The 18,027-nt window shown below is 37.7% G+C and overlaps 1 protein-coding gene across 1 annotated transcript; it reads left to right on the top strand.

The window, feature by feature from the left end:
* Nucleotides 16,420-17,786, top strand: LOC109716676. The gene is made up of 2 exons (XM_020242221.1): nucleotides 16,420-16,854; nucleotides 17,466-17,786. Exons 1-2 carry the CDS (start codon nucleotides 16,420-16,422, stop codon nucleotides 17,784-17,786), a joined length of 756 nt encoding a protein of 251 aa, XP_020097810.1.

The following is an 18,027-nucleotide window of genomic DNA, read 5'->3' as shown; positions in this document are numbered from 1 at the left end:
CAAAGAGACTATCAAATATAGTAGTAATCAATTTGAATAAAATTTTAGACCAATCTAGCTCTGGCGAGTCATTTGAGGATTAATGTGGCTGCTAGTTATATATATAAGTTATTTCTCCAAAAAGAGATAAGTATATGTTTATAATTTATATTTTTTTCTTAATCACCAGTAATGTTTATCATTGATTAATATAATCGAAGATGGTCGTTTCCATAGACCTACGAAATTTCTTCCCTTCTCGTCTTTAAAGGAAAGACATTGTTGCACTAGCAAGGTCGTACGCCCTACGCGCTGGCAGGTCAAAAGCAACTGCTCATTTGAGGCATCTCATACATATGTCAATCATGTCGTACGTTACATTCTACAGTTAGCGAATTAATTAACCCTGAGATTGTGTACAAGATAAGAAATCTATCAATGAAGAACGAAATAAACATGAATGATTAAGAGATCGATACGGCACACCCACAGAGAAATAATATTATAATATCCTCGCTTATGTCAAAATGCCAAAAAAGGATCTTAATTGTCCTTTTATGAGGAGATGCATTATAGCACACCCAAGCAAGTGGGAACACCTAGCAGATTGGTGTGCCCAGGTCTTAATGCCGTATCGTCCACATGACACCATTCGCGCAGTCTTGCTTAGCTGATTTTATTGAACCATTCATTGACAAAACAACTTTAATTTTGAACGTCAATAGAGACTTCACGAAGCATCGTTCTATACATATACGTATATTGCCATCCACCAACGCCGAGAGCGTCCATTACTTTTGTCCTAGTCATCAACATATATTTACTTTATCCGACTACACTATTATTACCTGCTCAATACGCGACAAACTAAGCGAGGATATGTGTACACGTAAATTATGAAATAATTTAAAAATGTATCATAAAATTGTAAAATAAACTAATAATAATAATAATAATAATAATAATATTGCATGGGTTCGTATATTGGCCGCATTTCACTTTGGTCCTCTAACTTTCAATTTTCACATTAGAACCCATGCATTGACCTCGACATTTAAAACCTGACATTTGTCTCGTCCTTCCTTATTGTAATTGCAAAAATTAAATAATTATTGCTTACACCCTACCAACTGATTGGATTGTGGGAATTGAATCACTAATGTCAAATTAATTAGGAAAAGTTGGCCTGGGGACTAAATTAAAATCGACCAAGAGCTCAGGGACAAGCAGTGCATAATTTAGACACTCAAAATTAAGAATACAGGTGTAGAAGGGGAGAAGGAGAAGTGTACTCGCTGAAGGAAAAGAGGGAGAAAGTTCGAGGAGAGGGCGTTGACTGAGATTTCTTTGATGACGATGATGCGGTTCGTGGATTCGTAATACCACGTGGGTACGCATGCTAGCTACTAATTAATAAGCAATTAAACCGTGGAGTCGTGGAGGGGGAAAAAGAGTAGCTTACACAACCCCACATTTTCAAGGACACACCCTCGCGCGACCGTTAGGTTTAAAAGAGACGAACAATGGAAAAAAAAATGCCTACATATTTATAATATGTATATTGTCTTGTTGAGGAGAAAATCTGTATATCTATTCATCTGGCGTAACACGGAACAATCTTGGGCGACCGCAGCGTAGAATATTTAAAATATTATAATAAATATGAGATTATCATCTTCGAGATAAATCTCAGTTAGAGGGGTCCAACAACCACAAGAATGCATTATTATATGTAACATTAAATACAATATTGTACATATATATTATACTTAGGTCTTGGATGTTGACAAATTAAGTTCGTGCACATGGCGCAGAAATGAAAAAGTATATGAATTGACATCACTATCAGCGTGGCATGAGATCAAATATATATGGATGTAGAGTACTATTATCATGCGTATCTATTTAGTTATTTGTAAATAACTTTTGAAGGAACTTTTATATATATATATATATATATATTTATTTATTGGAAGCTTCGGTTGGAATCTTCATTTAACTACATTGAAATCAAGATTAAAAGAACAGAGAAGTGCCACTTGCTGCAATTCACAATTTAGTACATTTATTTTATTTTTATTTTTTGGCTGCATTTGGTTCGGGTATAAGTTAATGTTATTTCAAGGATTGATATAAGTTCATATAACAATAATTAGGCAAATTTACGTTTGAATGAAATTAGTATTTTTGATGACCTAAGATAATAGTTTTGGATAGTTAGTTTGAATAGACGAATAGATATATAATTTTAAATTTAAAAATATTTTAATCTAATTAATTAATATCAAATATAAATTAAAAATATTTTAATATATTAATAAATTTATAGCGTTGGATATTGTATAAGAATATGAAAATATATTATTAATTAATATAAACACATTAAATTAATATATTAATAATATTAAGTAATTATGTTAAGGAAATTAATTAGAATAGTAAAATATAATGTTGCATCAATATAAATATTAGTTTACGGATAAAAACACTTAAATTAAATGTTTATCAGCTAATTAATTATAAATAGTAAATTAATTAATTTACTTTATGATTTAAGCAATAGATAATATTTTAAATATTAATTAGATTAATTAATAATTTAATATCATAAATTAAATTTAAATTTAAATTTAGATTAAGCTTGTTTCTTACCTGCCCTGGAACACACTATTCCAGAAAAAGAAGTGGAATACATAGTTACAGATTTATACCAGCTTGTTTCAAAAAAGAAAAATGCTGTTCGATCGTGTCCTCCAAAATTATGTTTGTAAAGCACACGCTCGCACTCTTTGCATTTCTAAATTGATCGACAAACTATCCACACACTCATTCTTGGTAGATGGTGTGCACTACGCTGTGGACGATATTAACGCCGCTATTACTGCAGTATGCGGAAAAAAAAATATTTTGCGAATGTTTTTTTTTTTTTTTTTTTTTTTTGTTTTTTTTTTTTTTTTCGTTAAGATAGTTTTTAAAATTCCGTATAATGAAGTTGAATTTTTTTTTTTTTTTTTTAAATTTTTTGTTAGGAGTGAATATTTACATGTTTTCCAAGCTGAACTTGAATGTTTTGCCATTTTGGGAGTTTTAAATAGTCATTTGAAAAACTCTATACATACGATTTGGGTGAAATGAAAAGCAACCAAATTATAGTGTTTTCTAATTGCTCTTGTGAAGGAGTTCTTCTTGTATCTTGCTCCTATTAATCAAATTCTGAATTGAATTTCAAAATTAAAGTTTGAAAATGAATCTAAAATTAATTCAAAATCTAGATTTGAAAGTAAAATTAAGTACAAAATCTCAATTTGAATTTAAAATCAAATTTTAAATTTTAAATTTAAATTTAAATTTGGGCAAATAAATTTAAATTAAAATCTGAATTAAAAATCTGACAATAAACTTTGAAACTATTTAGGGATAAAATTGGTATTTTAAAACTTAATTAATATTAAACTAGTCTGGAACTAAGGTTAAAGTAACGCTCCGTGATGTGAGATTAATGGTAGGGGCATTTATGATATAGCTCATTACATTGGAAGGGCATGTGTGATTTTTTGATATTTTTTGAGGTATTTGACATATTTTTAGATATTGGGGTAGTTATGAAATTGTCCCTATGATATATACTACAAGAAAAATAATATATAAGGATGCTTTCTTGATAATCAAGGATACCAAAAAATGTTCTAAAATAGTATATTTTTATATTTGAAAGTATCGACAAAATTGTCGTCAAATAAAGAGTCGTTACGCATACATTGACACTTATGCCACGCGTTGATGCAATATATTCCAAAACCATAAAGCATTAGGATTTTTGAAATTTTGATACTTTAAAGTGTCGGTAAAATAAAAACTAATGATGCACTTTATCTTTTAATAAATTGATTTGACATAGTTCATATAACTATATTGTTTTAAAGCATCTGTATTTACTATATAGTGGAACAGTTTGAGAATGCTAATTAAGCATCGTTAAACAGACGCCATTATAATAAAATTTTCTTGTAACATGTTGTGTGCAATTTTCACACAAAAGTTATTTTATTACAAATGTAATTATTTATGTTAATTAAATGCTATATTCTAAATGTTAATCATGCAATTAAGTATTGGTAAAGTATCAATATCTGATCGGAAATAACAACTCAAATGAAATGCCACAACAGTGAAAAGCAAGACTTGTTGACTTGGTTGTTGCAAAAGTGATTTCTGAAAAATTAATTTTGATTTAGAAATTAATTTTAGTTAAAAGCTATAGAATATTTGTCTTAGAAAGTAATTTTTCTGAAATAATTTTGCTAAACTGTTTAGCAACATTTTTTCACTGTTTGCAATAATAATTTATTTTGCAAAATTTTATTTCTCAAATTTAATTTCAATTTTGAATATTAATTAAAATTTTAAAATCTAGAATACATTTTAGATTTTGATATTTGAGTTCAAAATCTAAATTTAAATTTAAAATACAAAATTTTAAAATTTACAATTGGATATTTAGAATCTAAAACTTAAAATTTAAAATTTACACTTTAAATTTAAATTTAAATATTAAATTCTAAATTTAAATTTAAAATTTAAAATCTAAATCAAATTTTAGAATTTCAAATTTAATATTTTCAAATTGAATTTGAAATCGATTCACAATTTTAAATTCAAATTTTTAATTCAAATTTAAAATTTAAATTCAAATATTGAATTTGATTTTAAATTTAAATTTAAATATTGAATTTTAATTTTAATTTTAATTTTATTTTTGAATTCAAATTATTCGTGTGATGTATGCGTGACGATGAAAATTATCGATAAAAAAATAAGAAGGCATTTTTGAAAAATTTTGAATATCAGCAAATAGAAAATTTAAGCAGTATTAATTAATGAGATAAAGGATAAGGACTAAATGGGTATTTTATAATTGTAATGGCTATTTTGGATGAAAACCAACCATTAGGGGATATTCGTGATATCCGTGACCATTTAGGAAGGTAATGGCAATAAGGACAAAGGCTTGTTTATCTTTGCGAAGAAAGGTGGGCGCCGCAAGGGCTTTGCAAGTAAAAACACTAAGGTTGTGACAGTTGGTATTAGAGTCAGTTCGAGAAGCAACCATGTCAGCATCCGATGCTGTCGTCATCGATACTGTGGGTGACCCTCTAAGACAGCCCTCCAAACGGGGCAAGAGTATAGAACCGAGGGCAATCACAAGGGATTCCAGACTGCTAGAGGACCATATTGCGTTGTTGGAGGACATAATATTGAAAATGAATAAAAGATACACCGAAACGGCTGATTCCTTTGACTCTTTTAATGACGAAGTCCACAGCATGGAGAAAAGCGTCGCTACTGCCATGGCGACCTTTCGAAGCGAACTTGAAAAGATTCAAGGCAACATGAGTCGTCGTGACAAGGAGCAAAAGAAGCTGATTGAGGAACTCGTTGCTCGAGTTGACGTGGTTGAGGACCTCAAGACGCAGGTGACGATCCTTGAAAAAGCGGTTGTATGTGGGCATGAACCACAAAGAGAGTCTGCTTCTTAAGTACGAGTTTCTGAGCCTCAAAATTTCAGGAGTACTTGCGATGAAAAGAAGATCAAAAACTTCCTGTGGCACATGGAGTGCTACATCAAGGCACTGCTGCTGAACGATAAGGAGGAAAAGTCCATGCCTCGTCTATGTACCTTGCTGATGACGCGATCCTGTGGTGGCGTCGGCTCTCTGCAAAGGCCGAGAAAGGCCAATGCAACCTGAAGAAGTGGGAGGATTTTTTGCGCGAGCTCAAAGCGCAGTTCTACCCCAAGCACGTCAAATATCTTGCAAGGAGGACGGCTCAAACACACTGGGATACTCAAGGAGTTTGTCAAAGAATACTCCGTGTTTATGTTGTCCATCACCAACATGGTGGAGGAAGATCTCTTGTTCTTATTCCTTAACGTGCTCCAACCTTAGGTGAACAAGGAGCTTGTGGGGCGTAACGTCAAGGACGTAGCCTCTGCAATTGCCCTGGTGGAGAAATTGCCTGAGTACGACAGGGCTTATCCATCTTGCAACAAGGCACCCAAAGAGAGCAAGGTTAAGGGTAGGGGAGACCGCCGTGACCAGAAGGAAAGTAAGGGGCCGCGAGAGGGGTCCTATGCTGCCGCCAAAATAGTTGACGTGCTACATTTGCGCTGTGAACCATTGGGTGAGGGATTGCCCAAAGAAAAAGCTGGTGAATGCTGTCCAGACTGAGCAGGCGTGGATAATGGGGAACCGATGAAGATAGGTGCGCTCAAGCTCGTCAACACGGTTCAAGGGCTGGCAAGCAGCAGTAAGCCCCTCAACAAGGAGCTCTTGTATATTGATACGACCCTTAACGGCAGGGTTACACGAGCGTTGGTGGACACGAGAGCCGCTCATAGTTTCATCGCCGAGGAGGAGACCAAGGGATGACAATTTTATTGCCGAGGAGGAGACCAAGGGGATAGGCCTTCCCCTTTAAAAGGATGCGAGCAGAATCAAGGTTGTCAATTCTGAGGTACAACCTGTTGCGGGCATGGCCATTACGGTGGGACCTTGAAAAAGCACTGCAAATTTCACCACCGCACCCATCGACTGATGGAAAATCTTTATGATCTTTTATTAAAATATTCTTTAAAAATAATTTGAAAGTTCAATTTTAGTTTTAAAAAAATTTCGAGAAAGAAATTAAATAATAAATACTATAAAGAAAAGGATTAGAAAAGGCCTATGGATTGTGGCGTACAAAGCACTGTCCTAGAAATGAAATTACCCCTCCATGTGCGAGGCTTCCGAGCAATTACTTCTAGCGATACAACAACCACGTTCCACCATGTCGGCTCGCTTTAAAGGTGGCACAAGACGAACCCAACAAGCTTCAGATCCAGCAAAATATAAGAAAGCTCAGCAAAAAGCTGTGCAAAAGATCAATGGCGAGAAAAGAGAAAAAGACGAGGTAGAGGATAGAGTTTTGCTCTTAGGTATGCTCGAGTTCAGGTTGAACTCATGCAACCTCCTCCAATAAATATCTGGAAGCGAAATTTTAATTTAATCTTTCTATTTCTTTTATTATAGTAATCAAAATATTTTTTTCTACAAATTAATATATATATATATATATATATATATATATATAGAACTAGGCTACTATGCTATTAATAGCACCAAGTCATTGGTGCTACCAAGTTTTTGGCCATTGGATTAAGAGATGTGCGGTTAGGATGATGTGGGCCCCCTAGGGTTGAGTGGGTGGTTGGTTTATGATCTAACGGGTGAAAATGATCAAAAGGGTAGATCTAACGGCGGAAAACTTGGTAGCACCAAGTGCTTCGTGCTATTAATAGCATAGTAGCCGTACTATATATATATATGTGTGTGTGTATATATATATATATATATATATATATATATATATATATATATATATATATATATATTTCGTAATCTCCCTGAACAAAATATAGAATATCTTATTGTTATTCTTTTGAAATTCAAAACTATTTTGTGACATAACAGTAGGATTATTTGTGAACAGACGTTTTATTATGGAGGATTCGATGAAACCTTTCACTTTTGATTGGCGTAATTTTAAGAGGTGGCAAAATGTAGCACACTGGACCTTTGCAAATTGCGAGGTTCGAGTGTTTGATATAGATTCTGAACTTTTTCACACTTGGTGGAAGGTCGTAGATGGTATTCCGACCTAAAAGTTCGATTTCTGGAGTTTTGGCAATGTCCTGAGAGTTTTCATTCTCGGGGACCGGTCCCTGATAGGAGAGACTGGTCCCCTCGGAGCAGTGTTGCGGCAGCCTGCAAGGCAACTGGTCCCTGATGGATGAGACTGGTCCCCTAGCGCGACTACACGGGGAGAGAATGGTCCCATGCGAGGGGAGAGACCGGTTCCCGAATGTTGGATTTTCGGGGCAGGCTGAGAGACCGGTCCCAGGTCAGGGAGACCGGTCCCTTAGTCCGAAAACTGCCTAGACCGGGCAGTGCACAGTGTTGATTGTTGAGGGACCTAAGTGGATTTTGTTACTTGGGATGGCTTATATGGTCCTTTCTCTTTCTCTCACCCTCATTTCTCTCCCTCACACTCACACTAGAGAGAGAAAGAGAAGGAGAAGAATAAGAAGGAGAGGGGAAGAGCTTGCTTGAAGGCCTTGGAGCATCATCTTCTTCCTCTCATCACACCTTGGAGGCTTGGAGCTCGTGGTTGAAGCTTTGTGGAGGATCAAACTTCAACCCTTCTTGGTTTAGAGCTTGGTTTGTAGTTTCTCTTGAGATTGGTAACTTGTCTTCTTCATTTAATATAAGTTTTTTTAGATTTTGCTAGATGAAACCCTAGATTTTGGAATTTAGGGTTTATTTAAGGGATTTTCGATTTGAGGGCTTTGAAACCTAATTGATGGGTTTAGAACCTTTATTTAGGTTGTATTTGAAAAACTCTAACTCCCATTTGGAGCTTGAGAAAGGATTTCTTCACTTGAGATGAGTTTCTCCACCTTAGCTTGAGGTGGTTAATAATTGAGCTTAGCATTGTTCGTAAGGTTCGTTTAACCTTTATTCCTACATCTTTAGGGTGCTAGGAGACTAGCGGACACCTTTGTCGGAGCAAACGAAGGATCGCTAGACTTGTGGTGGGTTTGGCTTCATGAAAACGGGAAAAAATGGCCCCTATACTTTCTATACTTGTCGTAACGTCCTTTTGAATGCAAATCCATGCTAGATAGGATTTATGGGAATTTTAGAATACTTAAAATGCATGCTTTATGCATCATGAAAATTTTACTCTATATAGTAGGGCATTCTGGGCATTTTCCATGTATATGAGAAGTGTTCGTGTTAGCAACTTGGAAACATATCTCTTATGTTAGAATTTGCTCAAATTATGCATTTGTAAACAATAAACTCATATTTGGACTTAGTGGACAAAAATGCCATAAAGAGGCACTTGATATAGTAAACTGTGAAATTGCAACATAGAGACATAGTGATAGGCCATTGAACATCTGCTATATTCCATATTAGAGACATGATAACATAGAAATAGGCCTTTGAGACATTCGACGTATATTCCATATTTTTAGATATGAGGACTTGGTACTTGAGACAGGTTTTCGCTTGCTTACCATTGTGCTCATTTGCACATGCTTGTGAGGGTCGCTCTTTACAAGTCGGCACTCCGGAGATAGCCATCGCGACATATGCTCGCTCGTGCGGGATTGGGTGCCGAAATGGGATGCCGTGGGGGAGGCTCATTCCTAAAGTGGAGATGTTGACTACCACGGGGCCATTAGGCACGGCACAGGCCGGACTACCCACGGGTAGGTCCTATAGGATTAGATCATTGATGACTTAGCATCCTGACTGGACATTGACTAGAATAGTAAACAAGACATTTTACTATTTAGCTTGTGGACATCATGCTAGAGATACTTTGGTATATTCATGTTAGAATAGTCTTTTATTACTTATGCAAATTCATGCTAAATAGAGATATCATGTTGTAGTAAGTTTACATGTTTACTTACATATCGATTCTATTGCTTTTATTGTTACTTACCTGTTTAGCTCTTTTGGGCCTAGTGGTGCTTTCATTGAAGTCAGTAGTTGCCCACTGGGAACTATTATTTAATAGTTCTCACGCCCCCTGTTTTATGGTTTTTATTTCAGAGCCCTCTGCACCGGCGGAGGCACGGGATCGCGGCAAGGGGATCGCTAGCTAGATAGCGAGGATTTATTATTGCTTAGGTGGTTTTCTCTCTTTTTGTTGTTGTTGAGAGAGAGTGAGGTTTTGTATCTATGTATAGAGACCACCTATGTATTTACTTATAGCACTTGTTTTGGGATTTCTATTGTACTATCTTTGATTTACTTATGGTGGATGTTAGCTCCTTTACTTGTTTCCTCTTATAGAATATAGATACTGTACTATGCTCTGATACTCCTAGATGTCTTTTATTATTGCTTATTTACCGTTGTTTTATAGGAGCCTTATATGCTTTAGACGTATAGTGGGTCTGGACACATGTCAGGCGGGCTTCCGCTGGGTCCCGGGGCGTGACAAAAAACCAACTAAAGTTTTGGCTCACCATACTTAGGTTGATTTTTGCTATCTCGAATTCTGCTGAGAATAACAATAGATCTGCACCTAAAGGTGCAACGCAGACTGCAGTCAACAGACCGATTACTCGAAGCCAAGCCCAAGCTGGATTCACTCCTCCCTCCACTAAAACTGCAACTACATCTACACGTAGAACCGTACCTCCTGTTGACCTTAATATGATCAACTATCATTGTTTAAACCAAATTCTTAGTACCCTATCTGACAAATTGTATGACATATACTATAGTGCTAAAATAGCTAGGAAACTTTGGACTTCCTTAGAAAACAAGTATGGTCAGGTTAATCCTATCCAGAAGAGATATTAGGTGTCAGATCTAATTAAATTTAAGTTGGTAAATAATAAGTCTATATCTGACCAGCTGCATGATTTTAAGCATATAGTTGAGCAGTTTAGACCTAGTGCTGTAGATCTTGATGAAAGTTTCTTAGTTGCCGCCCTTATAGATAAGCTGTCACTCTCTTGATTGAACCATGTAAATGATCTTAACCACAATCAAAGAGAGCTATCTCTGAATTATGTCCTAAGATCCATTAGGATAGAAGAGTCGAATCGAGGTAAAAATAAGAAGCCCAACGAACCTACGACCCAAGCCAACCTAGTAGTGCATCCCAAAAATAATGGTAGAAACTTTCAACCTTATAGGAACTTTAAGAAGAACTTGTTGGGGGAAGCTTTGATTTCTGCATGTATGATTTTAAATAGAATTTTTCACAAAAATTCTAATGTGTCTTCCTATGAGCTTTGAAAAGGTAGAAAGCCTAATTTGAATTATTTTAAAGTGTGGGAGTGCCTAACTAAAGTGAAGATATCTGAGAATAAAAAGAGAAAGATTGCATCTAAGACTGTGGATAAAGTTTTTGTAGGTTATACAAAAGATAACAATGTAAATAGATTTTTGGTGGTAAATTCTAAAATTAGTGAAATTTCTAATAACACTATTATTGAGGCTAGAGATGCCGTGTACTTTGAGAATATTTTTCTTTTTAGGACTAGAGTAGATAGACCTATTCAAGCTGAGCTTATAGGTAGCTCTAGCAGACCTAGAATAAGTGAACCTATAGGAGAGACTGAACCTAGGAGAAGTAAGCGTCCTAGAATAGCGAAAACTTTTGGAGATGATTTTTGTGTCCTACTAATAGAAGATACTCCATCTACCTTTGACCAAGCTATGAAGTCTGTAAATGTATCGTTGTGAAAGGAGGCTATTAATCTTGAGATGCGGTCTATTTTGCAGAATCATTCTTGAGAGTTGACTAATTTACCTCTAGGATGTAAGCCTGTAGGTTGTGGATGGATCTTTAAGAAAAAGTTGAGACCCGATGGATCTGTAGATAAGAATAAGCCTAGATTAGTGGCACAAGAATTTGCACAGAAGCCTGGGGTAGATTACTTTAATGTTTATGCTCCTGTTGTTAGGATTATTTCTATTAGAGTGTTGATTATCTTAGCCTCTATCTATAATTTGATTGTTCGTCAAATGGATGTTAAGATAGCCTTTCTGAATGGTGATTTAAATGAAGAAATTTATATGAAGCAACCTGAAAGCTTTATAGTTTCTGGGCATGAGAACAAAGTGTACAAATTAAATAGATCTTTATATGGATTTAAGCAAGCTCCTAAGCAGTAGCATTTAAAATTTGACTCTTTGGTGGTATCAAATAATTTTCATGTGAACATTTTTTATGAATGTGTATATTTGAAGGAATATGATGGACATAGAGTGATCTTATGTTTGTATGTTGATGATATTTTGATTTTTGGTATGAATATGAATGTGATATATGATGTGAAGAAATTATTAAATAAAAATTTTGATATAAAAGATCTTGGATAAGCAGATGTTATCCTTAATATGAAAATCATTAGAAAATCGAAAGAAATTATTATGAGCCAAATCCACTATAGTAAACAGTTGTTGAAAATGTTTGGATACTTTGATATCAAACCTGTAGTGACACCCTATAATTCTAGTATGCATCTTAAGAAGAATAGAGAAGATCCAATAGGTCAAAATAGATATTTACAAATTATTGAATCCTTAGAATAACTGGTAGATTACACTAAACCTAATTTAGCTTATACTGTAAATCGATTGAGAAGATATACCCATAATCCAAAAAGAGAGCATTGGAAAGCCCTACAAAGAGTTTTGAGATATTTGAAGGGGAATATATTCTATGTATTTGTATTACACTGATTTTACTGCAGTATTGGAAGGATATAGTGATGCGGATTGGATCGGTGATACAGCTGATGTAAAGTCGACTACTGGATTTAATTTTCTCATAGGAGGAGCAGCTGTTTCTTGGAAATCAACTAAACAATTTTTGATTGCTAGAAGTACTATGGAATCTGAACTTATAGCTTTGGATACTACTGTAACAGAAGCTAAGTGTATTAGAGAGTTTTTTTTATAATTTACCACTTATGGTACGATCTTTAGCATCTATATATATTCCTTGCGATTGTAGATCTGTAATAGATAAGTGTGCCTAAGAGAATGTGTTGACTAAGATAAATAGATTCATGAAAGTGAGACATAAATTCATTCGGAAGAATTTGAAGGAAAATATGATTGGATTGAAATTTGTGAAATCTATAAAAAATTCGGTTGATCCGCTTATGAAAGAATTATCTAGGATAATGATCCTAGAATCGTCGATGGGGATGGGGCTTAGCCCACAATAGAAGTTACCAGTGATGGCAACCCAACTTGTTGCAGGTTCAATAGGTAGAAACAAGTCGAACAGGTAGCTATGAGAAGCATTATTTTTATATCCTCATCCCTATGGCGACAGTGCTCAAATCTACAAGTGGATAAAAACAAATCTGCATTATTTTTATATCCTTATCGCTATGGCGGCAGGGTATGACCTTGCAGATACCCTTTGAGGACCTACTATATGTGTAGAGTCGTGAGGCCGTGGCTATGGAAAGAGATCGGTTCCCTAAAACACATACGAAATGATACTAACGCATGGCCATAAAAGCGCTCACCCGCTTAGAACCTAAATGGCTGTACTATGTATGTTGTTTACAGAAATCCGATTCACCGGCCTTGGTTCAAGGCATAGTCCACCATCGTGCCCTCGGATGTACATTGACGAGCACTAAGTAAAGGCTCAAACCCGAAAGGTACCTTTGTCGAATACGTGGTATAAGAGATCCAGCATTCTTTTGAGCTGTTTCAAATCTCAGTTTAGTTACTTTCTTTAAAGTTTTAAATCATGTAGGGGAATCTTAGATTGCATTGGATTTTGTTGGTGATTTAAAACTTATTTAGCCTCTTGGACAACCCAATACTTGATGGGCCTTACTTAGGAGCCCAACTAAAGTTTCCATATATGAGATTTAATCCCATATTGGAAACTAAAGGTGAGTTGTTGCTATTTATATATTGTTTCATTCTCAAGCTAGTTGCTTGAAAAAAGATGAGAGTTATGCTCTCGACAAAACGCATGCACGGCACGAGCACGAGCCGGGCCGGTCATGCGGCGCTGCACGTGATTCATGCACCCAGTTTATTTTATTTTATTTTTATTTTTTGGTTTCATCTTTATCATAGTTTTAATCATAATCATATTAGGCTTATCTTGTGCTACATGGAATTGACGCGTTGAAGCAAGATCCTTGCCTTGATTATATATATTGGAGGAGGTTGCATGAGTTCAACCTGAACTCGGGCATACCTAAAAGCAAAACCCTATACTCTATCTCGCCTTTTTTCTGTTTTCTTGCTATTAATCTTTTGCGCCGATTTTCGCCGAGCTTTCTCATATTTTGCTGGATCTGAAGCATGTTGGGTTCATCTTGCACCACCTTGAAAGTGTGCCGACGGGGTGGAACGTGATAGTTATATCGCTGAAAGTAATTACTGGGAAGCCTGGCACGATGAGGGACAATTTCGCTTCTGGGACAGTGCTCTACATGCCTCGATCCACGACCATTTCTAATCTTTTTTTACAATATTTATTATTTATTTTTTTTCTCGAAATTTTTTTAAAACTAAAATTAAACTTTCAAATTATTTTTAAAAAATATTTTAATAAAAGATCAGAAATATTTTCAATATCGACGACTTTCAAGTCTTATTAGGTATGGACTTCTTGGTTTCGTCGAAGGCGGTCCCGATGCCATACCTTGGGGCCTTAAGCATCATGAAGGATGCGGCTCCGTGTATGGTCCTAGCCAGCCAAGAGAAAACGGTACGTGAAAGTTTTGAGGAGCCTAAGGATCTATCTAGATTGTATCTATCATCTAGAGGGGGGTGAATAGGTGTAAAAATCGAAAACCACAAATCTCGATGCGTTAAAAGCAAATGCGGAAAATAAAAAGCACACCGAGATTTACGTGGGAAAACTCCAAACTCAGAGTAAAAAACCCACTGGACCACACGCGATAAACAATTCACTAAGAGAAAAGATTACAAGATGATTACCGACTCCACGAACTCGACCTCTCTTAACCTCCTATGAATCTCGCACAATCCTCCGAGTTGTCCACGTCCTCACGTTCGAATCCACGAACGCCTCGCACACGTCCGAATCCACGAACGCCTCGCACACGTCCGAATCCACGAACGCCACTCGAATACACGAGCCCACGATCTGAATCCATGAACCGCCGTCAATCACGCCGAATCCACGACGCCATCATGAAGAACGTCATGAGTATGGTGATCCTTTGTTTAAAGTATCGATAAAAACCAAGGAAGAAGACTCCAAGCGAAGACTAGATCAAATCGACATATAGCGAATGCGAAATGATACCTCGATTTGATCTAAAGAGGCTAATTTGTAGAAAATAGGTTTAGAACGAAATACTAGCCTCTAGGGTTCTTTAATTGTGTATTCTTATAATAGATCATTGATTAGAGAACCCCTATAGCTTATTTATAGACTTTAGAATCAAAACGGAGTAGAATTAGAAAGTTTCTTTCCATATTCAGCACCTTGTACCGGTACACAGGAAGCTGTCCAGGGTACAGCATGACGGAAGATTTTTCTGCAAAGCTTCTGTACCCTGGATAGACTGCAGCTTGTTCCGGAACAAGGCTTGTATCGGTACAGCCATGATGGTTGTACCGGAACAACCATCGTAAATTCCTGCGGCAATAGCCGTTGTCTGTACCCGTACAGAAAAACCCTTGTACCGGTACAATAATGCAATTTTCGCTGAAAATGCATTGTTTCGAGTTTTACAAGCTCTTAGAAACTTTCTAATCAATTACAACTTGAAAATTATGATTCTAAGATCTATAATTAAGTATGAATCACCATAAACAAGATTTAAAGCTTACCTAAGCATCGTGATTCAAGTTTTGCATGTTTTGCATCCTTTCCAATTCTTCGAAGTCTTGGATTCTTCGATCTTCAATACTCCGCTCCGGACTTCTTCAAGACTCCGACTCGACCCACGAAACTTGCCAACACATAGAACCTAACAGTACGCATCCAGACCCTTTCTGCCTTGCAGTTGCGAAGGGGTGTGAGCCGTGGCGAGATGACGGACCTTGCGGCCATTTACAAGGTGAGTAAGAAGGGCCTCGAGGAAGAGAGCCTTCCGATGGAGATTAAGGCGGTATTGACAGAGTTCCGAGATGTCATGCCAAAGAACTTGCCTAAGCAACTTCCACCCAGACAGGAGGTGGATCATGCTATCGAGCTCGAGCCAAGAGCCAAACCTCTAGCGAAAGCACCATATAGAATGGCCCCGCTAGAGCTCGAGGAGCTGTAAAAATAATTGAAGGAGCTCCTCGGTGCGGGCTTCATTCGGCCGTCAAAAGCCCCATATGGAGCGCCAATTTTGTTCCAGCAAAAAAGCGACAAAAGCCTGTGACTCTGTATCGATTATAAGGCGCTTAACAAAGTAACTGCTAAAAACAAGTACCTAATCCCTTTGGTTGCAGATCTTTCGATCAATTGGGTGGAGCGTAGTACTTCACCAAACTCAACCTTCGCTCTGGGTACTATCAAGTGTGAATTACGGAAGGAGACGAGAAAATGACCACGTACATGTCGAGGTACGGGGCCTATGAGTTCCTTGTCATACCGTTAGGCCTGACGAATATTCCAGCAACCTTCTGCACACTCACGAACAAGATGTTCCATCCCTACCTTGATCGCTTTGTGGTGGTGTACCACGACGACATCGTGGTATACAATAATACCTTAGAGGAGCACATCAAGCACTTGCGAACCGTCTTCCAAGTGCTGCGGGAGAACCAGTTGTCCTCAAGAAGGAAAAATGCATGTTCGTGAAGGAAGAAGTGCACTTTCTTGGCCACTGGCCACTGGATAGGCCAGGGCCTAATTCGCATGGACCAGCGGAAGGTTCGAGCTATTTCCAAATGTGAGACCCCAACAACAGTGTCCGAGTTGTGGCCTTTCCTTGGGCTCGTCAACTACTACCGCCGCTTCATTGTGGACTTCCCTGCAAGAGCAATCCCGCTAACTGATCTGCTGAAGAAAAACTACTCGTGGGTTTGGACCTCTCAATGCGCGGAGGCATTTAAGGATCTCAAGCGAGCGGAGACGAAAAATTCAGTGCTGCTACTATCCAACTGCAGTCACACTTTTGAGGTACACACTGATGCCTCTGACTTTCCCATTGGCGGTGTTCTCGTGCAAAATGGACACCCCATCACCTACGCGAGCTCAACGACACCGAGTGGCGTTACACCGTCTAGGAGAAGAAATGACCGCTGTGGTGCATTGCTTGCGAACCTGGCGGTACTATTTGCTTGGGAGCAAGTTTGTGGCGCACGCCAACAACGTCGTCATGAGCTACATCCTATCGCAAGAGAAACTATCGCCTAAGCAAGCAAAGTGGGAGGATTTCTTGGCGGAGTTCAATATGGAGATGCAATACAAGCCCGAGAAGAAAAAATGCATGGCTAATGCTCTCAGCGCAAGGCTGTACTTGCAACCGCGTGGCAACTTCATGGGATGCTTCGCGATCGACTTCGTTTTGGAACCAATGAGGACTCTATCACTCAAAATTTAGTGCAGCTTGTTAAGAAGGGCAAAACGCAAAGGTTTTGACTGAGCGACGGACTGCTCCTCACTAAGGAGCGATGGGTGCACGTGCCCAAGTGAGGCAACCTTCGTCGCGAGCATATAAAGAAGTGTAATGACTCCAAGTGGGCAGACCACCCAGGTCAGAATCGGACCCTGACATTGCTCGAGACTGCCCACTTTTGGCCGCAGATGCAGAAAGATGTTGAGACCTACATGCGAACCCGCTTGGTGTGTCAACAGGACAAAGCACTAGCAACCTAGTGGACTCTTCGAGCCTTTGCCTATGCCTAGCCGTCTATAGAAAATTCTCTCTATGGACTTTATCTCCGCCTTGCCAATTAAAGGTGGGAGACCTCGGATCCATTCTAATGGTGGTTGATCATTTTTTCAAGTACGAGACCTTTATTGCTGCACCGACCAATTGCACGGCTGAAGAAGCGGCACACCTCTTTATCAGCCACATCGTCAAGCTTTGGGGGGTCCCCACGAGCATGATGAGTGACCGCAACCCTAGGTTCACTGGCAAGTTTTGGAATGAGGTGTTCAAAATCTTGGGATCCGAGTTGCTCTTCTCCATCAGTTTTCGCCCGCAGACGAATGGGCAAATAGAGCGGGTGAATGCTTTGTTGGAAGAGTACTTGCGGCATTATGTGAGTGCCAACTAGAAGGATTGGGTGCATCAACTTGATGTCGCCTAGTTTTCCTACAACTTGTGGCACAGCAAGTCTACAGGCTGCAGCCTCTTCAAGCTAGCGACTGGGCGACAACTGCTTGCCCCACATACGGTTACTGCAGAAGAGCAATTCCGTAGCCCTGTTGCTCTTAAATTTATCTCTAACTTGCAGAAAAAAAAAAGTAAAATTGCGAAGGCAAACTTGGAGAAAGTTGCTCGATGGATGAAGAAGT

Source organism: Ananas comosus, linkage group 10 (assembly GCF_001540865.1).
Source record: "Ananas comosus cultivar F153 linkage group 10, ASM154086v1, whole genome shotgun sequence".
NCBI lineage: Eukaryota > Viridiplantae > Streptophyta > Magnoliopsida > Poales > Bromeliaceae > Ananas > Ananas comosus.
Note: the sequence above shows the minus strand (reverse complement) of the source record. Positions and strands in the feature narration are given on the sequence as shown.

What these genes read in the sequence shown, in the direction of transcription:
- LOC109716676 (XM_020242221.1), top strand. Translation starts at nt 16,420, where the DNA reads ATGGACCAGCGGAAGGTTCGAGCTATTTCCAAATGTGAGACCCCAACA. An exon ending in TACTATTTGCTTGGGAGCAA is followed by an intron (nt 16,855 to 17,465) that starts GTTTGTGGCGCA and finishes TGCCAATTAAAG; the next exon opens with GTGGGAGACCTCGGATCCAT.